A 26922-nucleotide genomic window follows, 5' to 3' on the forward strand; every position below is an offset into this window, starting at 1 on the left:
TCCCACAGCCCTAGCAAGAGGACTGTTTATGAGAGTAAATCTTGTAAAATCAGATACCTCCATTTTCTTTTGTTGAATTTGTGATGCAAGGTGTCTGCATCAAGACTTGGAGCTCAACATGCAGAGACCCGAATCTCTGCGACATGCACCCACAACATAGATACAAAGCTTAGTTTATAACATCCAACTCTGAGACATGCCAAATCACTCAGAATCTTCAAAAGCATGGATTTTATTACATTACTGTTTGGCAACAGCTTTCCAAACAAAGTTTTAAATTGTTAGAAGGAGAAAAGCATGTGTGCCTTTGAAATATATTACCTTAGTACAAATAGGAGACAGTGTCAAGATTTCTACAAAGCATACATAAAGTCCAAGAGAAGTCAACTATATTGGAACAACTCTCAAAACAGTTGTAAAACGTGGTAAAATCTCATGGAATGTGCAAGTCCTAAAAAACTGGTTTTTAACTGTACTGCTTACATATATACAGAAACTGAGCCTCCTCGCTTCTCATCGGCTCCTCCTACTTTTTATTTTATGTATTTGTGACGTAATGGCAGCATCACAAACTTGGGTCAGAAATTAAATAGCTCCTTTTTCCATTCAAGAAAACAGACACTAAAACTCTAAAATAGGACAACTGAAATAAATAGGACAACTCCTATTTTTATGAAGGATCCATGAGTTTTACAAATTCACTGAGATAAGAAAGTCTGAAAATTGCTTCCAGTACCACACACTGCACAACAAGAACACACACAAGAACCACATTCGGCATGAAAATTACTAGCTGCTGTGCTCCAGAATTCCAGTGCTGAATTAGGCTCCAACAGCTGAGCAGTTTCTCATCAAAGAATACAGAAGAGGCACGGAGAGCTCTCTCACTGGACTAAAACATCAGCCACCAGAGCGTACATGACTACTGCCCATGGAGAGGAATACTACTGTTTCGTGGAATTAGGAGAAATCGGTTAATAAGGAGAGCTGGGAGTAAACTTTCTACTTACGCAACTTTGTGTATAAGCACTTTATTTATTTTTGTATAAAAGTTTTGCTGAATGTCAGAAAAGATGTGTTTGTACAGTCTCTGCTTCCTGCTTGTATCACAGACATATGCCCATACCTTGCCCATGCACACAAATAAAGAAAACAATAGTCTAAATGGTATTGCAATCCTTGGGCTGAGCAGGCCCAGTATCAAAGCAGTGACTAATGATAGTTTTTGAAAATAATACCACTAAGGATTACTGCAGGGAGACCCTGTAGCGAGTGGGCAAACAGTGCTTTTTATATTCTCACTCTCAACCATATCATATATACCATAACAAAAGAAAATAAAGATCACATGTGGGCAAACGCACATGTTCCTCGCTACAGCTGCTGTGACTATAAAATTACATCGTTTATATCAAAAGCACTTTTGCCACACATGCAAAACAACTAGTTTCCTGAATTTCTTCTCGTTGAGTAGTGCATCTTCAAGGCCACGGTGTAACAACGGTGTACTTTTCACACATCACTTCGCTCTGCTGTTCTGGATTTAAAAAAAAAAAAGACGACTGTTTGGGAAGAGCAGCAACATTTTGTGCTGCCTACACAAGTGACAGCTTAAAAAAATGATTTTTTTTTTTTTTCCACTTCAAACTTTGAAAGCATGCTTAGCACTGCAATAATGGAGAAGAGAAGTACTAACAGTAAGCAGTTTCAGTCTTTCCACAACAGAAAAGCGGATGCAGTCTTGGAGCTCCGACTCATGAATTGGAGTAAGCTACAGCAGTTCCCAGACTTAGCTGTCTGATCCATGCTACTTGCAAGCTAGCATGCTTCAGGATCTGACTCATTGTGTGTGTGCATGCATATGTCTGAACTTCCAAGGGAAGGTTAAGGTAGAAAGCAGATAGAGCTCAAAAGGTTCCTGCCTCCAGCTTGCAAGTCAGAGCCCTTGCTGACAATCTGTAAAACATTGTTATTTTTAGGAGCCATCTTTTGGGGCAGAAGCAGCAGACAGATCTCTAACCCTACCCTAAAGTCAAGATTAAATGGGTAATTAGCAATTTCTTTGCTTTTGGAAGCTCTGCCTCAACACTAGAAGAGGAGATAGGTTTTTATAAGGCTAAAGGAGACCCAAGAAGAAACAGTCAACTTATTTAAATTGGATCTCCAAGCAAAACTCTCCCTTGTTCTTCAGTAGTACAAGATCCCACCCTTATCTCCCTTCTGGTCAGTTTTGAATACAATAGACTGGCAAATACCTATTTGTTTCCTGATCTCAAATCACTGCCTTGAAGAACAAGCAAAAGACACTTCAGAAGCAGGACCTTCCTTCCACTCCTCCTACTCCAGACTATACTAACTGGTAAACATTTTATCAGTGCATTTAGGAGACACCAATGCAGTTGCCCTTTGTACTGCAAAAGTGCTCGTCTTCCTAGCGGTTTAGAAAATGACGCTATGGCATATTTGGATGAATCTGCAGTAGTCCTAAGTGACATAAACCTAGCAGTGCATGGTATTTGTAAGGAAGCCTCTTTTTAAAATAAACTGATATACCTTTTTCCAATTAGGGCTAACTAGTACCTCATTCATTGCCACATTGCCAATTCATGCCTTCTAGAAGTGGCACGATATAAAAATTCTTCAAGTAAATTAACAGATTTAGAGCGACCTTACTCTTTATGTTGACTAGCAAAAATGCTGTAATTTGATGCAGGAGTACCAGGCTAAGGGTGTAGTGATACCTTACAACAAGTTTGCTCAGTTTCCAGAAAGAAACAGAAGTACCAATAGCATCAACAAGTGCTCTTTTATCCAACTCCCACAAAAGGAAGTATGGCTTCTGAATGGAAAAGAATCAACAAAAGACCATTTAACCTTTTCAAACCCGAGCATCTAATCTCAACAATAGGCCACCCACTTTAGGTATCAGTTTGGGAATCTGGGGCCAAGTTAATACAGTCCCTCTCATTTCATGGCTTATTATAATTAGGAGGAGTCTATTTATGTGTAGTCAGTGTTGCAATCTTACAGGCTGTTAGAAAATCAAAAAGGACTAATCCCAGCATTGAGGACATTTCAAATTGGAAGAAATCTTACGTTAGGCCAGGACACTGCAACATACATCTAAGTTTACAGTATCTGGTAGATCTTTAAATATCAAGCATAACCAATGGGCAAGAGCCACAGTGCACCTTTAGATCTTAAAGTTCAAAATTCAGGTTTGTCAAAAATAAGTTGAAGTTATTTAAGCAGTTCTTAAATTTTATTAAGATGTGTTTCAGTTCTGTTTGTTTTTAAACACTACTATCTGACCCTGAAAAATAATAAATTGTGTGAAATCTGTTTGTAATACAAACAATTTAACAAAACCCAGATAATTTAAACATCTAAAGCGGGGGGGTGGAGGAAGAGAGAAAGTCTGCTTTTAAACCACTTTCCTGTGAACTTCCACAGGAGATCACCAATTAAACACGTAGAGAAGGCTTAGTTATATTAACAACAACAAAAACTACCCCAAAAAACAAATACAACAACTCACTACCAAGGAAACAGTCCATGCATCTTACATACTATATAAACATACAGGAAGCATTCGAACTATTTGACTTTCCACATTTGATCAGAAACATACAATTTAATAGCTATCTTTGACTCATCTTCTCCACTGTTTAGAAATACCCATTCTTCCCTATGTATGATACAGAAAATATGTATTCTTTCCTTTCAGTGAAATATAATTTGATTAAGAACAGCACCCGCACTGAAACCTCTCCTCCAAGTTTCATCATTGTAGCACTGGGTAACTCTAAACATCAAAATCCCTAAACACTTTAATTAAAATAAATATCTGGAGATATATTTGGACTTACCATCATTCTAACATCACTCCTTTTGCATCTTTAAAAGCCAAGCAAATGGATTAGTAATGAGCCAAACAGCAAGAAATGCTTTATAATTAATATTCAGATTAATTCTAGAATTCAGGTTAGAATTTGCTACTACTCAGCATGCCAATTAGTGGAGAGAATAGCAAAAATAAATAAATAAATAAATGTACAATTTCAGAGTCACTTCATTCTCACCGTAAACTTCATGCATCTTAAGTGCTATCAGAGTTTCCCTACACCACGGCAGAATTCCCCCAACCCAAAGAAATATCAAAAGAATAGAGTGACAAGAACAGATTTTGCTATAATCTTAAGTATTCCACCAAGATAAATGTTTATGAAGAAGAATTAACATCAACTGTCCCTCTTTTCCTCTTAAAAGCTTGACTTTTTGCAAAGTGAAGCAGGTGTATGTAATATCCAGAGATAACAGATTTGTCCTAAAAGAGTTGGACAACACAACTGGGTAGCAAGGACAGCAGCACAGAAGAGGAGATCTGGAGCTGCAGGCATCGTTTCATTGAGACACCAAACGCTTACGGACTCACAGAGCCATGTAAACTGACATACTGATCTGCTACCTCAGTGCTGTTGTATTGAGAACTATAATTATTTTTTTATTTTTTCCATAATTAATCCCTTAATTAGAAGATTCAAAGTCTTGAATATCACCTACCATTTAGTGGTTCTTCTACAGCTTTCTGCAAAACATTTAAAAATATATATATGTATAAAAAGCCTTCATGTTTACTTTTGGCTCGCCACAGTTAAATTACTCTAATTGACATATACAGTAAGTAGTGATTCTACAAAAATGAAGAAAGCTGAACGTTAATAAAATTAATGACTACAGTTCTGAAAAAAAAAATAAATCAATCAATAACTGCATTCTCCAGATTATTTTTTTCCCCACTGTAAATTCTTCCTCAGACAAAACACCTCTAGGTGGCAGCAAAAGGCATGCAGATACTACTTTTAAGCTCTAAAACTCTAATTGATTATTTCTGTGATTTGATCAATGGTTAGTAATAAAGCAGCATGACTTAAAAAAAAAAAAAAAAAGAGTAGCCAAGCAATCAAGTGTAATCTCCTCAAAAGGAAATACACCACAGTTGTGCATTTAGTCTGGTAGACACAATCATCAGAAACAACACACACAATCTACAGAAATGTTAAAAAAAAATCAGTAATTGGTTAAGATGCAGATTTCAAAATACACACCTTTTCCCTCTCAGACTCAAGAAAATATCAAGCATCGTTTTGTTAGTGTGCCCCAGTGCCAAAATTAAGCACTTCATGGATACTAAGTTTTTTCCATAGTCTTTAGATTACACAGAATCAAAGTGTATTTTCAGAATTACTTCACAGCTATTTATTGCTTCATAGTACAGCAATATAGGACGAACAGTCCTTGATGGAAACCAGCAACCTATTAACACACTTAATTTTCCACTAGATCTTTCCATAACTTCCGTAAGTTCATGGGCACAAATTATCGTCACCTGAATTTCCGTGTCTGACCCTACACTAACTGCAGACCATCTAAAAATACAGTGGCTGAGATTTCCAATGACCTCTGAGTTTTTAAAATTTCTTCTGATTTCATTCCTGTCTCAAATTCAGAAAGTAATATGGTGTTCACTACTAATTGTGGCTATTTCTTTGTCAAATCCTTGCTACATTGCAAAACCACCTTGTGAAGCCAATAGCTCATAAAGAGAACAGAGTTACACAAAGAACGTTATTTAGCATGTTGGCTTCTATTTCAAAGCTTATTTACAACCAAAAACTAAGTCAAATAAAAAATTAAAACCTCCTCTTGCCCTATTTGTCTCTATCCTGCAAGTAAACATGAGCATGTTAGATAAAGGCAAGATGGTATCTTGAAAGAAACCTATCTGTAATACACTTCTCAGCTCATTTTTATCAGATTATAAACTTGTGAATCCCCTCTTTTTCTTTTTTTTTTTTTAAACTCCGTGCACTTACATTCCTTCCATTAGTAAGAGACCAATCCTCTGAAATACTATTCCTTAAAATGAAAATGGATGAGAAAAAGCAAAGGAGAATAAAATTTCTTTGAAAAATATCTCTGTTGTCCTAACTGCAGTCAGCTATCCTGCCCCACTGTCAGAAAACATCTTTCTCCAAAAGCTGAGTTGCAGGCTGTAGACTGAAAAGGAGACCTGGAAACATGTCTCAAATGAATGCTGCCAGACAAGAAATTAGATGACTTAGTATTTGCCACGCTTCCCTGCTACAAAGAAATTTTACTGGTATTTGACAGTTGTGCTTCTTTACTTGCTTCTGCAGAACTCCAGAAATCAGGAAGTTCACATTCACGGATCACTAGAAAGCACTGCGTAAGTCTACAAAAATCACTGGTTTAGGAATGATTACTCTGGAGTTCAAAAAAACTAACTGGAAAACCTTCTTTAAAAAAAAAACAAAACAAAACAAAGTGCTTTTACATTTGTTCTGTGTGACCTAAAGACAGACACTATGCTTATAGATGGTCTCATCAAATTAGAAGGCATTATCAGAAAAGAAGAAAAGATCAAGGCTATAGCACTCATATAGCTGGGAATTCAAGAGAATATTAAAGGCTTCTGGTGTAAAAGACTACAAAAAAACTAAAACCACTTAACTCTTTGTTATAAGCTGCCTAGATGAAAAAAAAAAAATCAACAGTATTTTGCGCTCAAGGTGAGCACAAGGTCTTTATAAATTCATGTGAAAAAGCGCATTGTAAAAGAACATGAAACTTCTCTTCACATCCACCACCTTTTTGTGACAGCCCTTAAAACTCCATTTGAGCACAACAGTTGGAGTGGCCAGGTAAGGGCAGAAATTACAGTACTATAGACACACTCAATAGGGACAATGAAGACCACCAACTCACTCAACATTAGACATCTGTTACACAGCCAGAACTTTTGCTTGCTACCAACCTGGTCTGAATTCGAACTAGTGAAGAAAGGTTCAGTATCTCACTACAATCCCCTGAGCCATCTAGTCACCCCAAATTTATTAATTTTAAGCTTACCCCTGGACGAGGATGATCTTTCATTCTGGAACCTAAAATAATTACAAAAAAGTGACCAGGCAGATGAGGAAATGTCATGATCAATCAAAAATATCTACTAATAAAACTTGGATCAGAGTACCAACCACAAAATTGAAGCTTCCCCTATCCAAAACTACTTAATATGGTGATCTGCAAATTCTTAAAATCTTCTAAGCACTCTTCTGTTTAGGAACCGAATAATCTTATCACATTCGGTCTGTGAATTGTCTCACTCATGCATTCAGCTCTAAAAATGAATTATGCTCCACACTATTCGTTGTGCGTATTTTGGTGTGCTGGAATCTACCCCAACAGTCACATTTGACTTCTTCAGCCAGAATAATCAAACTATAAATGCAATATTTATGCAGATCATTAGCATACAGCATCACAGTTGTATATACAAGTAGTCTAAAGTCAATAAAACACACTTTTATCATTGTTAAACGGCTTGCTTCACCTCTGTCACATTTTTGACTGATCTTCATCTACCTCAGATATCAAATATTCAGCATTCTGCCTTAATTTCTCTTTAATGGAAATCCTCCCTGTCCCAAGGTCTATTATTTCTGACCATGCTCCCACATGGCGTGCAGATACTAAAACTGGAAGACTGCATAGTTCAGCGCAGACTAAGGACAGCGCTGACTGTACACACATACACATCAGCTTGCGTCTAGAAGCAATACATCCTCAGTTGGATGGTTCTGTGTCCAAACTAACAAGCTGTTTGAAGAGCCTTCGTGCACAGCTTGAAACAAATAAAGTCACTCTGCTCTCAGACCCAAGCTGTGAAGTCCACATAATGTTATGCTGTGGTGTGGCAGCTTAGACATGTTTGCACCACATTGCAATCACATAGCATTGCTTGGTTTTTTTGCTTATTTAGCAGGCCTGACTGGCTTTTATACCTTTAAATCTCTCCTCTTTTTGAGATCTAGTGAACAGACCAGTTTCTGAAACAAAGTATTGCTATCATCTGCTTCTGGCTTTTAAAATAAAGCACAAGAAAAAATATGATTCATTAAAATGAAAGGTGTGCATTCAAATTGCTCTTATTTTAACCTACCTCTAAGCAGTGGAAAATCACTAGGCAGATTTTGCTTCTTTAAATTCATACTCTGATAAGCTTTTGTGTGCACCATCTCGTATCTCACCCTATAGAATCCTTTTTGCTCTCTCTGTTATAAGCTTCAGCTAGCCAACTGTGTAAATGCAGAGCTTAAACAGCAACATCTGTCCTACAGTTGAAACACTTAAGAAAAGTGGTTGTGTTGATCTCTAGACAGTTTACTATAATAAACTGTGAATTTGTTTACTCACGATTCCCCGCAGGCTCTATGAAACAAAGTCAATATATAGACAACTTTTCAGTAATTTTTTAAACTATGTAATAGTAAAATCACACCTTATGTTCAAATAAGCTATGTCTACCTCTGAAAAGTACAATGGAGAAAATTGCTCTTCTGAATAATTTAAGTGTTAAAAAAAATAACGCAGAACATTAGGTGGTACTTACCCATAATAAACACGTAAGCCAGACTAAGCAAATTTGCAATAGCCATAATAGCTAAGCCAGCAATCATAACAGACCCATGTAACGGAGGACAGGCTGTTAAAAACATGGTAAAAGAAACTGTATCATCTGACACAAATAAAAGCACAAAGTTCTATTTTTGGATATAACTGAATACTAAAATAAATAAGCCTGATCAAAACCAGACGCAATTAATTTCTCTTTCAAAGCTGTCCCAGAACTACTTCTGCATCTTTCTTCTTCTGTACACATCCTTTAATGATAGAGGCATTTACTGATTTATCCTGCTTAGCTGTACTACGCTACTACAGTTTAGCTATTCTACTGTCATTCACAGCAATTGACAACATTCTTTCATTAACTGTATTTTAAATTTAAACTTACATCTTCAATCCCAATTATTTGAACTATAATTGCGTTAGATTACAGAATACAATACTGCTACTGATAAAACAGGATAAAAAAGGAGAAGAAGGGAGAAGAATAGAAGGGTAGCTCTGAGGCAAATCTGCCACATAACAGAAATGCTCCATGTTTACAGGGGTATCGCAGAGCAGGAACTGGCTATTACAATCTAACCATAGTTCACTATAGAAACTCCTTGTTCTTTGATCCTTGTTTCCAGGGACTTGAAGTCATTGCAATTACCTGAGAGCTCAACCTAGGATGAGCTATTTCTACTGACGCTTAAGGGTCATTGAGCTAAACTTCCAAAGATACAGATAACGTCTACCTTATCCGACTCGTGAAAAGGTCACCCTGAAAAACTAGGGAGACTTTCCACTTGAGAGCATAATAAAAACATCCTCCATTTTGTGTTCCTCTAGAGGATTAATGCTTTACCAGAAATCTCCCATCAGTTTATTTTACTATTACATTTGACAACACTTAGGTGCCCCTTACAAATCCTTCTGTAAATACCAAACAATAAGCATAAAACTCAATTCACAATTCCGCTGAAAGGTCTATCATTTCACCCAGATTAGACAAGCCTTCAGAAACTACTTCAAGGAAAATTAGTTTCTCTTAAATCCCCAACCAACCAAACGATTAAAATTAAGAATGTCTCTAAGAAACAATAAATCAGGAGTATAAAGTGCTTTCAATGAACATGAGTATGTATTCTACTACTATATATACTACACCAAGGATGCCTAGTCCTAAATTCATCCTTTTCTCTGCTGGGAGGTTTTCTGCTGGGGGCAGGCAGTCAGGGGACACAGAGAGGGTTAGAGGCAGGGATGAGGGGTATCACTGTGGGCATGCAGGGTTTTAGTTGGCGTTCCTTTACAACAGAGACTGTTTTCCAGTGCTGAAACAGAATGCCAGCCACAATCAGACTTAAGACAGACCAAGAACGCTTCAAGTTTACTGTCTCTGCATTTGCCTTCTGAGGCTGTTTCAATGGTATTTGTTTCCCAGCGGCTCAGTTGCCAGTTGCATACAAGCGGAGATTAACAAGGAACTTCTGATCTCGTCACTGAACATGAGAAAAGTGTAATGACTCTGGTGTAGTTTCTAAATACCCTACGACTCAGTAAGAATAACAGTAATAAAGGTCAGTGCTGGTTTTAGGTGACTTTAGAGCACTAATAGTTGCAAAATCAAAACAATTAATGTTTGTTGGTTTTTTAAAGCAACTATCATAGAACATAGCCATGCTGTATATAGTTGAACTAGGGAGATTTGTAGGGAGATGGGGGTCCGTCTCTTCTCCCACGTTATGAATAACAGGATGAGAGGGAATGGCCTCAAGTTGCACCAGGGGAAATTTAGGTTAGATATCAGGAAAAATTTCTTTACAGAGAGGGTTGTGAAGTATTGGAACAGGCTGCTCAGGGAGGTAGTGGAGTCCCCATCCCTGGAGGTGTTTAAAAACTGTGTGCATTTGGTGTTGAGCAACATGGTTTAGGGACCCTGACAGTGCAGGGTGAATGATAGGACTTGATGATCTTGATGGTCTCTTCCAACCAGATGATTCTATGATACTAATGAAACTAATATATGTAATACTACCCTTGGGCTGTTCTTCTTGCACCAGATAAAAGACCATTAACACAGTAGTCCTGAAGTACGTTCACAGAAGTTCCTTGCTAACACTCAACGTAGGGAAGCCATTTTCACAGCATTTTAGTGTTGGAAACAAACAAACAAACATCCAAACATATGGACTAAATAAAGTAAAAAGACACTTTTACAGAAGATAAATTGCTCACCTGAGACACAGAGTGCAAAACCAACCACAGCAATTATATAACCAAGAACTTGCAAACCTATCAGAGCAAGTGTTGCTTGTGAGAGACTATCGAAAACTGGGAAAGACAGAAAGAGAAACAAAATTGTAACTTTTAAAGATTAACTAAAGAGATACAAAAGGTAGGTCATTCAGATAAAGCCAGAAATCAGATTCTCCTAAATTTCAAGCTCAGCTAGCCAGTGTGGTAACAAAACTCACAAGTCACTGCAAGTCACTCAGGGCTCTTGTATGTATATATATCTACACACACACACGTATATAAAAATATATGTAAATAAAATTATAAATAAACCATAAGTTGAAAAAATTAAACACATACATTCTCACAGTTATTCGTCTCAGACCCAAGACAGAACAGCAGGAATCACTCAGATGTCCTACCCTAAATCTCATTTTTCAAGCAGATAACTTACACTTCTTCCCTGAAGCAACTTAGCCAAACAAACACAGGTTAAGCATTTTGGTTTGAGACACTAGGAAGGTCAGGAATCCAGCATGCTGTTGTGGCAGCTATTTATCAAAACGAAAACAGTATGTAGATTATGAGGGAGCTCAGTTTTTCTATCAGTATTTTCCTGAGCTAGTGAATAAATAAATACTCACCAATGCCAAACATAGACCATTGAAGTGGTACCAAAATCACAGCAGGGACTATGATTAGGCTAAGACCAGCTTGACTCTGTGCAGTATAGCCATCTGCAAACATTTGTATGGAAATTAGTAAGACAGAAATCCTTGATTGGAAAAAAGCACAAAGCAACAAAAATAAATCCTTAGCCTCATCGAGTTTTTAGGGTCCGGAAAAAAATCCCACTGAAGAACCAGAAGTCACTCCCTAGCCCCTAACAGTGACCCAAGGTAGCAGGGCAGAAAACAGAAATAAATTTGGAGTCTGTATCTCCCTACAATCATCTGAGGGCCTGACAACCACAATGCTTTTTTTGCTGTATCCTGTAATATTTTTATTTTTTTATTTTAAAATTACTAGATTGCAATTGATAGGTGGCACTAATTTTCACACTACTGCATGGAAAAGATTTGTGCTCTTATTCTCTTAAACTAGGAAGGCAATTTTAATACACTTACCTTGGATAAAAAAAGCAGTGCCTACAACAGCAGCAACTATGGAGATGATACCTGCTGCAATAATACCCATTTTCTTTGGCGGTACAATTTCATATTTTAATCCTTAAAGGTAAAACAAAGAGAGACAGAGAGGAAAACAATCAGACACATAGATTCTCTCACTAAAATACACAGCTTTTATTATTATGACTGTTCTCCTAAAAGAAAACTCTTAAAAAATTAGAGCTATACATATTACTAAAGTTTCATTTGTTTTCATTGTTTGCTAGGGTTAATGTAGCTTACTCAGATAAATGAAACCTGGCACTGGTGTTTTAGTCAAATTCTTAATTCCTTCTATACAATTGAGGTGATATGTTATCAAAACAACTTTGGGACATGGTACAGGTTAATTCAAGTCGATGAACTACTGACACTTAAATAATGTTACAGTGAATTTTGTTACTCAGGTGAGTGTCGGACAAAGATTTAGAAATTCCAGGTTTAATTCTCTTCCCTGTGACACTGTGCGAGCTCAAACGTATGACCTCCGTCCCCAAGGCAACAGGGTGATTGATGTTCTCATCTCACCAGAATGCTTTAAGGATGAGTAGATATGGGATGACCTACATGCTCAGTTGCCATAGACGAGACTAATTTTCACTAAAACTGCACAGCTAAATAGCTGCCATCTCAGAAGTGGTTGATTCCAGTGGAGGGTTTCAAATCAGCAGCACTTTAGTAGTCTTTGGAAAAGAAGGGACAGTACAAATACAACATCACAACAAGCCATGTTTGTTTCTGCCTTACACACTGCTAAAACTAAGACACAGGAAAAGGTAGCTCTTGCTCCAAGCTTTAAACTTTATATACCAACAATCTTGGTACATGTTGAAATTGGTAATTGCAAGCAGAGAACAAACAAATACTGTAAGTAATTTCAAAAAGAAAAGCAAGGAGCACGTACAGAATTAATATCCCACTTACATGCACTGCATTAGCACAAAAAAAAATCACGAGGATACAGTAAACATTCTAGGGGGTACACGACAAAATATTTATTAGTATCTTACCCAAGGAAGAGTTGCAGAATATTCTCTTTTGTAATTAAAACTCTTTCATCATATTCACATTGCTTAACACAATAGGACCCCAGACATACTCCCAAATACTACTGTCATTTAAACCAAAAACTTATTTGGAACAGCAGTAATAGTAAAAACTTCCTTCGTATCTGTTATGGAAATTTACATCTTTTCATATTATAAATATGTTAAAATAAGGAAAGCAAGACACCAAGGCAAAAATAAGTAATGGATATGCAATACTTAAATCCTAAAAGTCAATCCTGTAAGCAAAACCAAAAAAAACTAAAAACTCCACCCTAAATCAACCATAAGAAAAAAACAAAAAGCCAAAGCCCCCATAAACCACAAAACCAAGACAATATATATTCCCAAGTGTTACACAGAAAAATCAAGCCCAGTCTAACAAACTGCTTAAAGGTATACTATAGCATTGCTGGATTCACAGGCTAACTAAAACGGTGCAAATTAAAGAAAAAAAAAAAAAACACAATAAAACCAAACAGTAAGTACATCTACATTTACTTAGAGGTAGCATGATTATCTTTCCTCAGAGAGGTCACAGATCTCACAATGAAAGATGCACAGATGCAAAAGAATCCAAGCAGGCTCAACCTACTCCTGTAAAATGGCAGTGTTTCTGCATGGATGTATCCATGCTTATTTCAGGACAATTGTTACTTTCTATTAAATCCTAAACATGTTAAAGTTCTTCTACAAATGGAAGGCAATGACATTTCCTGAACATATCAGGACAAATCAGAGACTCCTAAACCATTACAAACAGTAACAGAAATCAGGAACCTAACACTATGGAAATAAAATAATTTAAAATATATATATATATTAGTTGTCAACCTCTGACCATGGATGGACCTTCGAAGAGTCACATACCACTTTCAGAGGTTCATGAAAAGGTAATAAAGGAAACTATATTTAGATGGCTGAATATGTATGGGATTATTATAAATCGCTTTAAGCGCTATTTCTTATGGACTCCACTCTAAGCAGAAATTTTTATTATTATTATTTTTTAGAAGTCTACAAATGGAAAAAGGCTGGTTCAAACTAAAAGACGGATGTAACAATTTGCACCACAGGGAACCATCTGGAAGACTAGGACATAAAGCACACTCTACATTGCACACATATCGGACACCAGTGTGCAAAGAACATCTAAGGATGTCTGACACTGGTGAACGTAACATCACCTCTGAAAACGTTTAACAAAATCCCTTATGTCAATGTTAAATTGTAACTCAGCGCTGAAAGACTAAGAGCAATTTTACATTAAGAAGAGAGCATCCTCTTTCTCTAATACTGATTTTATGACCATAAAACAAATCATGGTGTTTCTAATGGTTCAATGTCACGGTGAACCATCAGTGAAAAAAAGCTTCCTTGTTCTAACCAACGACAGTAGACATTATCAGTTATACCCCACAAAAATTACACACATGCGAAAAAGCTCATTGTCTGCAACAGTAGTGGCAGCAGAAAGGAACATCAAGACATGGCAGGCAAGCTCTAAACACAGACCCTTTAGGCTGGACGTCATACCTTTGCCTACAAAGACACAGAGCTGCTAAAAATCTTAACCCTAGGAAGGAACCCCTGGCCTCCAAGCAAGCAGAGCAGACTGGCCCAGATACCACTGCCTAGGGCTAGACGCCCTTCAACAAAATGTCTGTGTCCACACTGCATGTCTGGGGCACCATATGGCACACTGAAGTCCCAGAACACACATCTCTCTGATGAGGTCACGTTTGTTTTCAGGTCAAAGGTCCCAAACTCTGCAAATGCTATGCCAGACTAGTGCTTTGGTAGCTTGATGTCAAAAACATATGTTACATGTCCTGAAAGAGTGCAAGGCTCCCTGAGAAGGAAATGAAGACTGTTGCACAAAAAAATGCAGCTTGGTGTGCTCTTACTGACAAGCCTCTAAAAGTGCTTATTAGGAACTGAGAACTACGTAGGAGTTAACCCTCTCCTGGTGTTGGCTGACTCATGCCAAAAGAAAGCCCACAAGTGAACGCAAGTAATATAGTGTGGATGATCAGGAGAGGATTCCAGAGCAAACCAAACACCCCACGCTGTGACACAGCAGACGTATCACCCCTCTGTCAATTCTACAGACATCTTTTAGATTTAAGTACCACCTTTCATCTTACATGGATGCCTTCATGCAAGAGATTTTAGGACAAATCAATAACCATAAAGAATTAAAGAGTCAATACTTACCAATAACACTTAACTGAGCCCAACACAAAATAATAACTAAGAACAGCAACGCTATGATGACAGCCTTTTCCACTAGAAGAAACCATGATCCTAGAGAACAAACAAAGAAAAATGGTAGGAAGAAAACAAAAACTGAGGTTATTAGCTTTACATTTATTGCTCCTTTTAGGCTACACTCTAGATTGCTCAATACTGTACGTAACAGCATTAAGAGCTACAATAGGCTAAGAAAGCTATGACTTCTACCTATGTATTTTTCACTCTGATCTTGTATGTGACAACCTATTTTTTCAGTACTTCTAGTTACCCTAACATTTTCCAAACTGGAGGTCTTAACCTCCAGTGCAGCAGGGGATACGTTTATGCTATTGTCTGGCAGTACAAGCTAGCTGGCTTGTGGAAGTACAAACAGCACAGTAGCTCAGAAAAACGGTGTATTTAAGCTAAGCAGGGAAGCTGGGCAAGATACTAAAAGTCCAATTTAATGCTTCCCCAGCTATTCTATTCTACTTCCAGCTGCTGCAATTTCTGAAGAAATACAGATGTGTGATAAGGAATACAGGAGCTAACCTAAGTGAGAACGAAATACTCCTTTGTTAATTTTAGAAATCACACATTTTCCTTCAGGTCTTCCCACCATCATCCATTTAGCTTTTTTTCCCCTGCATCTTGGAAGCCTTAGGCTGTTCAGTCACTCATGTCGTAAGACCATGCAAGCCACCTTCTAATATAAAATTCTGAAAACATCTCCACTGAACTAGAAAATGCAGCTGATTCTTGCATCTCTGCTCATAACTTCATTTAGACTCACTCAGTGGAGTTTGAAGTCTCCATTTCTTACATTATACGTGTCACTGTTCCTCTGCCAGCACACCTGCTTCTAAAGGAATTTCTAATCTTCGTTTAGATGAATACTACTTGCACTTACTCTTCACATTTAAAAGCTCCAGAAACATGGAATTAAGCAGCAATACCTTGCAATTTTCAATGCCAAGTAAATACCTCAAGGACACTTTTAAATTCACAAACTCCCCTCTTCCCCCTCCCTTCTCCCTGCAAGGGGTCACAGAAGAAGAGACTGTTGGTAGAATATAAATACAAGGCAATCACTAAGTATACTAAAGGCAGAGAAATGGAGGAATATCTGTAAGCTTCCTTACGGCCAAAAGAAGCCTAATTTAATGAATTGTTTAAAGGAAGGCTTTTTGTGTCATATGCATTTCAAAAAAGCAACTAACACTGAACAGTAACGTCAATGCACGGTTGCCATTCTCTAGATTAGCCAAATCTTACAGGCAGATCCTAGCGATGGTACTCAGCGTAAATGAGAATTATTAATGAATAGAAAGTATCTGAAAGCAGAGACTGAAAAGGAGCTTCACTTCCTCTGTAGCATTTCCAGGTGACGCCATCAGGTATTACAAATAGAAAGAAAGCAGCCTGTATCTCCTAGGACTTCAGCAGTGGGGAGGGGAAGGAAAAAAACAAGGACAGGAAAAAAAGGGACAGGAAAAAAAGGGACAGGAAAAAAAGGGACAGGAAAAAAAGGGACAGGAAAAAAAGGGACAGGAAAAAAAGGGACAGGAAAAAAAGGGACAGGAAAAAAAGGGACAGGAAAAAAAGGGACAGGAAAAAAAGGGACAGGAAAAAAAGGGACAGGAAAAAAAGGGACAGGAAAAAAAGGGACAGGAAAAAAAGGGACAGGAAAAAAAGGGACAGGAAAAAAAGGGACACTTCACAGTCGCTTTCCTGTGAAGACAATTGATCAGGAAAGAGTGTGCCCAAAGACAAGCACAGTAGCATGTAAGTCTTGCTAACTCTGCTACCCACTTCCTACACGAATTAACGAATTCCATAAAGTGAGATGGAGAATAGTTGGCCCTTTTAAGACTATTTTTGCAAAGCATCAATTGAAACATATTAACAGTGACAGCATGAATTTGTTAGTCAGACATGACGGAGTGAAGACTGGTATAGGATTTCCATTATTCACTAACCCTTTCAAAACTCATTTGCTCCACTTTCTTCTATTAGCTTATTATCTCAAGAGTCTCTCTAGAAAACTGAGGAACAAACAAGGAAAAATTATGCAGAAGAATTTAAAGAGAGAACAAGAGACTATTTTACTTTCAGCTAAACCCTCAAACTTAGTCTTAAGTTTTACATTTTCCAGCATACACTCTCAAACCTAATGTGACCTCGCAACTATAAATTCTTCACCAACCACATTTATCCTTTGGTGTTGGGGTACTTTCCTCGTCGCAACTGACAACTAGAAAATGAAATTAGAAAAATTACATCAGTTTCCTGCTTTGTAGTCTTTATACTGCTTTCAAAACTCTAAACACAGCTAAAGTGAAAAGAAAACAATAAAACTTTCAAATGGGACTTGATTCTACTACATCCTCAAGCCTCGTTTACTCTTCTAGAGCTTAACACTGAATAGCAAAAACAGTCCCAAAAGGTTGAGTAAGGAAAAAGCTGTAAGTGAAGGAAAGAAACTGCCTACACCTCTTCCCCTGTTTTTGCAGTGTTCTAAGAACCAAATGGTTTTGTAGCATCCTCGCTCTTTCAGTGGCTGTGTCCTATTCAATCTGTCTCAGGATCACATTAGTTTTGCAGTGTATATGGTTAACTCAATAATTAGACCCAACTGTGAATTACACAGATGTTTGCAGCTGGACATAAGTAACATCTGTTTGAGCTTTAAAATAAATATTTTAATGACAAATGCAAAAACTAATAGCAAAAATTTCCTAGGGCAATTCCACAGCGCATGGTTAAGACTCCATGTGCTACACATATGTAATACACCCAGTGCTTCTGAGAAGCTTTCCAGAAGCAAGGAGCAAGCCTCCTGTGCAGAACAGACAAGCAAAACACACGTATGTTCAGTGAAACTGTCACCTCTGCAGAACGGTAGACAGGCTGCACATGTACAGCAGACCCCATTACTCAATGGCTGAGGCACTAGAGCACACAGGCTGCGTCTGACAGGATACGGCAAAATGGCTCACGAAACGAGAAATGCATCACTTAGTCACCATTATTTTGAGCATCGTCTTCTGAAGACGACATTTAATGCTAGACAATCGTAACAAGCTACCATCTAGTAGTTGCATTTGCAGCCTCACTGGAAAACTGCATACCTTCAGATCAAGTTTCTGAGCCCTTATACAGAATTTCTGTTAGTTCTATCTGCAATTTTTTCCAGCAGAGGTAAAGATTGCAAGATGCAATTCTTCAAAGACAAGACCTCTGCAGCCACTGTGATGGATGTATACATCTCCGTATTAACACAGATACGAGGAATATGTTTCACTATGTAATGCAGTAAGATGAGGGTGCTGAAAATATCACCAACTATATAATCTAAACGACGAGGGAAAGCATAGATTTTACTATATTTGACAAGTGATCTTCAGACATTATTCCAGAATGAAAAAATGTATTCAGATCTTTCCTGCAGAAGCACTCCTCTATAACTTCACCCAAAATAACTCATATTAGCATTCAAATTGGAAGGCCTGGGTGCTACGTTTTTTGTATTTTTCATTTAAAGTAAAACATAGTCATATTAGTTATGTTTTTCTCTTTCCCATAAGATTTTGCTTGCTTTCTCTCCCAAAAGGTTCTAAAATAATGGCAGGCAACTCACCTGATCGGTTTATAAGTTCAACTCTTGATTCTCCTTCTGTGTTTGATTCTGTTACTTCACAACTGTAATTTCCAACTTCTGCTTCTGCACCGTTAAGCATTAGAGAGGCAACACCCTTGGGTAAATCCGCCTGAGATACAAAGTTAGCTGATGGAACCGTTGGATGTCTCAAAAACTTTTGGTTTGGTCCATCAAAAGAAAATATTATTTTTCCTTGTCTTTTCCACCTAACAAACATGACCTCTGGATTGTTGTCCTTTAGATTAGTCACAATGCAAGGTAAAATGACAGTTTTATTACAGTCAGTTCTTTCAACAACATCTGTCACAACAAACTTCAACTGGGCAGAACCTATAAAGAAAAATAAAAATTGACACATTCAGAATTATTTCTTAATATACAAGAGAAGAAAGAAAAAAAGAATTACAACACACGTCTTGGGAAAACGGAACAAATTCTCCCACGAAACCACAAAAAGAGAACCATGCTTTAAGGGAGTAACAAAGGAAAAAAAGCATTATTGTAATTCTGCTACAGCCCCTCTACACAGACTTAGCCATTCTCACATCCATTTAATGTACAGATACCATAACCTGTCCTAAGCTTTTTAAAAAATGTAATAAAACTTTGGGCTGCCACTCGCTTGGACACTTCCCCTAAAATGTCATACTCAGAAATACTGCATTAAGGCCTGGTTTCTGCAAAGCACACACGTAACATGAACCACAGGTTGTTCCATTGATTTTCAAGTTTTTGCTGATGATCACACAGGTATCCAAAAACAGAGGTCATCAGCTCCACACAAGCATCCTTTACTGGGAAAAATTCTACTTTTACACTTCTGAGAGAAGGCAGGCACGGCAGCTCAGTCAATAAAGGTTTGTCATTTGTTCCTCCTATCTCTGAAGGTTCACATCATTTCTTGCAAATTCTCTTTCCGTTTCCAAAGGAGGAGGTGCACACGCAATACCATATATTAAATAAGACTATTACTTAGTATTTGAGTGTACACACAACAGAATTGAAAATGGAGCATAATAAACGACCTGTATTATAAATCATTGTGATTAATGTTACTGACAACGGCATTCAAAGCAGGTAATGAAAAAACAGCACCACACGGATTATGTTATCACTGCTGGTTTTCACCATTTCCCTGCCACACTGCACCACTGTTCCAAAGCAGTAGTACTGACTGAACGCTGCTTCAAGACAGACATAAATCCTATGCCAAGATTTTATCTGAAAGCAAGATCCATTCATCAGTTCTTGAGAATACCAAAAATTACAACATCAGTATTTAAATTACACCAGGAACCAGAAAAAAAAGGTTAATTAAACTAACTTGACTGCAAAACATGAAGGCTTTGAATCCTGCATTTTCTATGTGTTTTCTTGTTTGTCTGAAATCCCAACTTAGTTTAATAGCTGTCCTAATAGTCCCAGTGATATTAATCATTCAAAATGTTTGACTTATATCCACCTGATAAAATCAAATATGGGAAACGATATGTACTGAAAAACAAGACCACAACCCCTAATACTGTAAGCACACAGACTTACAAACTAGTGTAGCTCCAGTGACTTCAGATTCACATGTCTAAACCAGCTCAGAATTGTGATATGTATTTGATGACTAAATTAAATAAGGGAAAGGGGAGGAGAAAAAAAAAAAAATCAATGAAAGTTGTGCCCCTATTTGCAGTAGCTGAATTTTTTTAAAGCAACAGTCTCAGATCAAATTTAAGAAGCACTGATCCTTGAAACATTGCTTTAATATTCTCACACAAGTCACTATATTAGTGCTGAATATCAAAAGCTTGTAATAAACTGATTAAATATGCATTATGCATGACAGCACTTAATAATGAAGAAAGAATTATTCTCTGGTTTACTCACTATGTTGCGTTTTTTAAACTGCACCTCAAAAAATAGCAGTAGCAAAAGCACAACAAAGGGAAACTGTACTCAAACCCCAAATTATGCACTAATGAAAAATAAATGCACACAATAAAAAGCTGCAGTGCTTCAGCGGTTCTTCCTGAAACAGATTTCACATCTGTTTTATTTCAACACTACCGCACAATAAAAGGTTTCTGAGCATGGAGTGGGTTGGGTTTTGGTTTGGGATTTTGGGGGTTTTGGTTTGGTTTTTGGTTGGTTTTTTTTTTTTTCCCCTTTGGAGCTAGCACATTTACATTTCCTAGGAAGAATTTATTCTCTGCTGGCTCCATCACTGAGAAAAGTGATTTTCAACTAAAGGAAGCAACTCTACTTCCACATATTTACCAAAGCAAATAAAAAACCACCATCTTGACAGGATTAAAACAAATCGATCATGATTTTCTCACTAGTATTAGCACAGAATGGCAGGAAGCTGTAAATTACTGATTCCACCCAATTGCTGTTGTGTAGTCTATGAAAGCTGGCATATTTTGCCTGGAGCCAATTACGAAGTACTCATGTGAACTGCTCCACCAGGAGACTGCTGGGGAAATAATAACAAGCAGGCTGCAGACAGGCACCAACAGAGAAGCACACAGACAAGTATCTGTGGGGTCTGTCCTCTGAAAATCTGAATGCTTTGGTTGCACAGCTGCTGTCTCATGCAAGGGACCCTCTGACTGCTTACTACAGAAGATACTTCCTCTATCAACTTCTGACATCCTTCTCGTGGCGTGAGAAAGTCATCATTTAGCAGCAGTTCCCAAATCCTGCAGGCTACTAGGTGGGCACTCAGCCTCAAACCTTCTCACGGATTACAGCTTGGAGGTGTGACGTTAAGGTGACAACCTCAGAGCCTTACTGGGCAGTTTGGGGGGCCTGCTTCTGAAGAACGTGCAGCTGTGAAGCTGCCACAGAAAGGTTGTTCCAAACGATATATGCAGCGCAAATTCAGGAAGGCCGCACATTATGTCAAAATTGTCCAAGTTTGGTAGTTGCACCTGATGGACACCTGCAATTCTCGCTGAATACAGAACGTGCCAGGGCACTCAGCAATTAAGCCAGTCTACAGCTAACTCGGGAACTCGGACAGGAATTCAGACACTAGCTTTAGACACGCAGGTTTGGACGAGCTGCTCACCGACGAAGAACAACCTCGCATCTGCACCTCAGTGAAAATGCTGTAATTTTTTAACTCTCCCTGCCCCCCCCCGAGTTTCAACTCGAGGTATCGAAAAATAGGAAGTTGCACTGCGAGGCGTCATCTCCACATCAATGACACCCAAACTTTTTTTTTTTTTTTTTTGTAAGATCGAGAAACGCCGCCAACCCTAGAAACCGTACAGCAGACGACCAGTTCGATCATCGTCATCTCCTCAAGATAACCTGCCCTAACGCTTCCAGGCACACGAAGACGAGGAGCTCCGCGCTGGGCACGGCGTCCCTCCTCTCCCCCGCAACTCCTGCGCGAAGCAGCGCACCGGGCGAGGGGAGCGGCGAGGCGCGGGGCTGCAGGAGCTCCCCCCCACCCCACAACGGACGGCGAGCGGCCGTCAAACGGGCCGCAGTCCCACGCGCGCCCGTCACCGCCGCTGCTCGGCGGTCACCGGCGACGCGAACCACCGCGCCGAGCGGCGGGAGCTGCACCTCGGGGCCACCGCGGCGGCAGGGCGGGCATGTGCCGCGCCGCGCCGCTCCGCTCGCCCCGCGGGACCGGCCGCCTCGCGTCCCCGCTCCCCCTCCGCCACGGCGACACACGCCGTTCCCTTTCCCGAGCGCCCGGCGGCGGCGCGGACCAGCGGAGGCGGCTCTGCCCTCCTTCCCGCACACCCGCACCCCCCCGCCCCCGCCTCGCCCACCGGGGCGCCGCTGGGGCCACTTCCGGGGCTGGCGGGGCGCCTGCGGCGGAACCCGCTGGAGGCGTCTCGGGCGCGGCCGCCGCGGCCTCGGCCGCAGGGGTCAGGACGACTAGAGAGAAAGAGAAAGAGAGAAAGAAGGCGGCGAGAACTCACCGGCGCCCACGGCGCTGAGCAGCACCCAAGCGGCCAGCAGCCACATGGCGGGGCGGCGGTGGCAGGGAGCCCGGCCGGGCAGCCCCACGGCCTCCGGAGCGGATCGCCGCAGCGGGCGGGTGGGCGAGCGGACTGCTGGGCGCAGGGGCGGGGCCGGCGCGGAGGAGGAGGGGGGGGTGGCGTCCTCGCGCCGCTCATTGGCCGCGCGCCCCTGCGGCCCGCCCCCGCGCCGCCGCTGGGTGTTTTGCCGTGTTGGTGCCGGGAAGGGCTCCTCGGGGCGCCGCCGGGGATCGCTCCGCTTCTTTCCTTTCCCTTCGCGGGGAAACCGAAACAGCCCGCGGCAGCAGCTTCAGAGCTCGGGTTTTGCGTGTTAATTAATCGTGTTTTCCGTGACCGCTTGAGCCCGCGATGCTTTGCTCTCTCCCTCTCTTCGTGCACGCAGCCGAAAGTCGCGCTTCGATTCACGGCTGGGTAAGATGGCTGACTAGCGCGGCCGGCGCTGCGAGGAGCAGGTGCCCAGCCCGATGGAAGGAGAAGCGTTGGCAGGGGAGCGGCAGCCCCGGCTCCCCTTCCCGAAGCGGCTCCCCCGCCGCTTTATTCATTCTGAACGTCGCCAAAACCCCCTTCGAGGAGCCGTCCCCTCCCGCCGGCAGCGCGGAGTCCCTCCCTCCTGCCCCGCTTCTGCCCGAAAGCGGGGCCGGGCGGGCGCTTGCGGCTTCCGTCTCCCTTTTCGCGTTAACCAGGCCTCTTTAGGACTGGGTGGGGTTTCTTCAATGGTAGAACTGCCTCAAAATTTTGGATCTATACTTGCATCCTAAATGCATACCTTGTTCACAAGCATATGTGTTGGTGGTGAAGCATCGAAAAAAGGACTGCTAAATATATTTGGGGAACACACACACGCATGTACATATATATACATATATAAAAATAAGTGTTTTTACAAGTCCCAAAGTTCAACAGAGGACACAAGCCAGGACAGAATCAAAATTCTGTGAGAAACTGAATTTATGGGGTTTTTTATATCTCACATGGCTTTACCTCAATTATTTTTTTGTTAGCTGCAACGTTAATATTGGCTTGAGTGGTTCTTCCCCCCAACCCCTGCTTCCTGAGACTCTATTCTCTTAAATGCTTCCCCAGCCCTCCTTCAGCGATTAACGGACACCGATGCCTTGACTACCGCGTTTGTTTTCTCCAGATATTCATAAAGCACTCAGTCATCCTCCGGCGTTCAAGTTCTGTAAAAAGCCTTGAGCAGTGGGAGCCATCTGACTCCAGAAACGATGGAGGGGGCTGGCGTGAAGCAGCTGATCCTGCTCCTGCCAGACTGATTCACATGATGCTCTCTGGAGGACAGAAGAAACGGGCTGGAGCAGAGGGTAGTAGGAAGACATGTCCGCTTCAGTTGTAGCTCAGGCATCTGTGCCCAGACTGTGCCAGCGCGTTGAGAGCTGCAGGCAGGTGTTGGGGGACAGGGTCAGCTCTGTGGAGAGCTGCGCAGCGTGGTGTCTGTAAGGAAACTGGGGATACTCCGCTCCTGCCGCAAAGAGGAGAAGGCTACAGCTGCAGCACGCATTTGTTCACTGTTGCTAAGGCAGCACGTAACACACCCACGCTAGCCTAAAAGCAAAACAGCGCACATGGGAGATTTCGTACAGCCAGGAGTCTGGCGTGAGAGAGTGTTGCTCTCTGTCAGGTGCTCTCTCCTGTACTACTGAGCGAGGTTTCACAAATCCCCGAAAGATAACTCTCTGTGCCCGCAGTTTCCCTGATTTTTTTGGAGGTAGCTGTGCCATCTAGGTAGGTGTGCGTCTCCAATACTTTGTCTTGTAATGCCCTGCCTTCTGCTGCCCAGAAAGGTCTGCAATGCCTCTGCTTGCTGATGGTTTCAGGAAGCAGGGTTGTGCAGCACAAGGTAGTTCTGATGCTTCTGATGCCTACTGAGAAAAAGGTTCTCCTTTCCTTTCCGAACCAGGTACGCCAAGCAAACCCTGCTGTAGTAGAAGAGCTGCGTGCTTTTAACCACTTTTTCCAACATCACTGTCCCCATTTCCCTCTCTTTTTGCCCTGCAGTACTGTCGCCCAGTACATACACGCTCCAGGAGCTTGCACAGAAACACACCTCAGAAGCTGTGAAAGGGATAGACCCATCTCTGACTCGTGTATCGGGTTCAAGTGCTCCAAAAGTGGTAGGTCATATGTTTTGAAAATTGTTCTTGAGGCCCTCATTTATGACTTCTGAGGCACACTTTTGCTCCTTAAATTAGGCAACTATTTTATTACCACTACTAGGCACTGATCTGCCATTTTATACTGGTTTACCACTCTTTGGAGTGCCATTGATCGCTATCTGGGGTCAGCAAGTGTAGCTGTGACAGGCACAAAACACACACACGAGCCAACGTACAGCAGGCAGCGACTGCCGAGGCTGGCAGGAAAATGCTGAAGAGTGACATAAAAGCCCACGGGCCTAAAGGAAAGGGTGTCAGTAGCTGTGATTTGTCAAACTGCCTGTGAGAGCTGTCTCCCTCAGCAAGAAACGCAGTGGCCAGGCCTCCGTCTGTGTTCACAGCCTCACTGGAGGTAGGTATGGTAACACTCACAAAAGTCACAGTGCAGCAGCAACGTGATGGGTAGTACTTTGTTCTCTCCCAAGCACAGCAAAGCATTCGCGACGGAGCCTGTTATCCCTCTCTTTTTGATCTGGAAACCGAGGCATGCTGAGATTAAACGAACTGACTAAGGTTGAATAATCAGCCAGTGGCAGAGCTGAGAATAGACTCCATATCCATTTCTCCAGGCTGAAGATCTAACTCTAAGACCCATCTCAGGGGCACGGGCAGGCTACCAAAGCTATATATCACAGCTCTATAGAATATGACATTTTTAGAACAGGCTTAACCCTGCACTTACTATAGTTCTAAAAAAAACCCCACCACACAAGCCAAGAAAAAACAGGGTGTTTTTTTTTTTAAAAAAGGAAAAGAAAAGCAACAGTATTTTCTTCTCATGAGAGATCTTGCCTGGGCAAGGGGGTAAAAATGGGATTCAAGTGACACATAAGTATTAATGGATTTCTAAGCACTAGTACTTTAAAAAAGTTCTCAAAGATCAAAGCCTGAATTAACTTTGAGTAGTTACTGGAGACCTAGTCAAAAAGAAAACAACTCTGAAAAAGTGCTAACCTTTTCCAGTTGTTTGATAGGGCTAAAATGCGGTCATTTTTCCTACATTTCAAAACTACTTCAGGGAAACAGTGCTTCTTTCACCACCACCCCCCCCTTTGTAACTCACTCCCTTTCTATTCCTGTTCTGTATTTGAAGGCTTTTTTTTGCATTTCCAGTTTTATTTTGCATTCTGTATTCACCTGCCACTGTAAGCTGCTGGGATTCATCACGCAGCTTGTCCCTTTAGTGACTTGGTGGCCATCAAAAACCCAGCCTGTGAAACACTCCCTGCCACGAGGGCACCTGAACTCAGTGAGGAGATGGACAGTTGAGGTCACCAAACACCTGCCATGGGCCACTGCCTGGGACAGCTACATAGAGCAACTGCCTTGGGTGTTACCTGCAGCTGCCCTCCACTTAAATAAGACTCCTGGAGAACTGGATCAGGTTATCAATGAGCTTAAAGAAATTACATGTTATGGTATTTAGATGGTGAAGATGGTGATCTGCTTTCACCCTAGGCATTTTGCCCCTTCCAAGAAAGTTCTGTAATGCTGAAACAATATGTATCATTCCAGGGAATGGTTCAGTTAAGCAAAAACTGTAATTTTCTACTCAGTTCTCAAGGGCAGTTCCAGAAATGTCTAATTTCAGTCAAGATTCACTCAGAGAGAGGGTCAATTCTTCTAAAATATTTAAGAAGAAAGGTTCATAGCTTTAAAGCTGTTAGAGACATGACTTTCCGTGCAGTGTAATTCATAATCCCTCTTGATGTCAGAGAGGATTGGGCTCTCAAATATCTTGGCTTAGTCACCTAAACGCATTTACAAACCTGGCCTTAGCGGCTTTCATTAGTGTATTGGCAGGTCTCTGAGCACAGAGAACACATTGTCCCCCACGTTACAAGGATTTGTTAGCAACGCACCTATGACGTTCAGTTAGTTACAGCATGGAGCATTTTCTAACCATGCCTTGCACTGAGCCAGTCTGTCCTCCCC

General features: G+C 40.7%; 1 protein-coding gene across 5 annotated transcripts; it reads right to left on the reverse strand.

Annotated features, from left to right (window-relative positions):
- Nucleotides 1-216: 216 nt before the first annotated feature.
- CD47 (CD47 molecule) lies at nucleotides 217-22822 on the reverse strand. Of its 5 annotated transcripts, XM_086617265.1 has the most exons (11): nucleotides 22754-22822; nucleotides 18798-19148; nucleotides 17364-17411; nucleotides 15140-15229; nucleotides 11835-11936; nucleotides 11352-11444; nucleotides 10708-10803; nucleotides 8474-8566; nucleotides 6934-6965; nucleotides 4564-4588; nucleotides 217-1537 (listed from the first exon to the last, which is right to left on the reverse strand). In XM_086617265.1, exons 1-11 carry the CDS (start codon nucleotides 22797-22799, stop codon nucleotides 1482-1484), a joined length of 1032 nt encoding a protein of 343 aa, XP_086473391.1. In that variant the 5' UTR covers nucleotides 22800-22822; the 3' UTR covers nucleotides 217-1481. The 5 variants fall into 5 exon arrangements, with proteins under 5 accessions (XP_086473391.1, XP_086473398.1, XP_086473419.1 ...); XM_086617272.1 differs by lacking the exon at nucleotides 17364-17411; XM_086617284.1 differs by lacking the exon at nucleotides 4564-4588 and having other exon boundaries at nucleotides 1489-1537.
- Between the last annotated feature and the right edge of the window lie 4100 nt (nucleotides 22823-26922).

Source organism: Tauraco erythrolophus, chromosome 1 (assembly GCF_009769465.1).
Source record: "Tauraco erythrolophus isolate bTauEry1 chromosome 1, bTauEry1.pri, whole genome shotgun sequence".
NCBI classification, from domain to species: Eukaryota; Metazoa; Chordata; class Aves; order Musophagiformes; family Musophagidae; genus Tauraco; species Tauraco erythrolophus.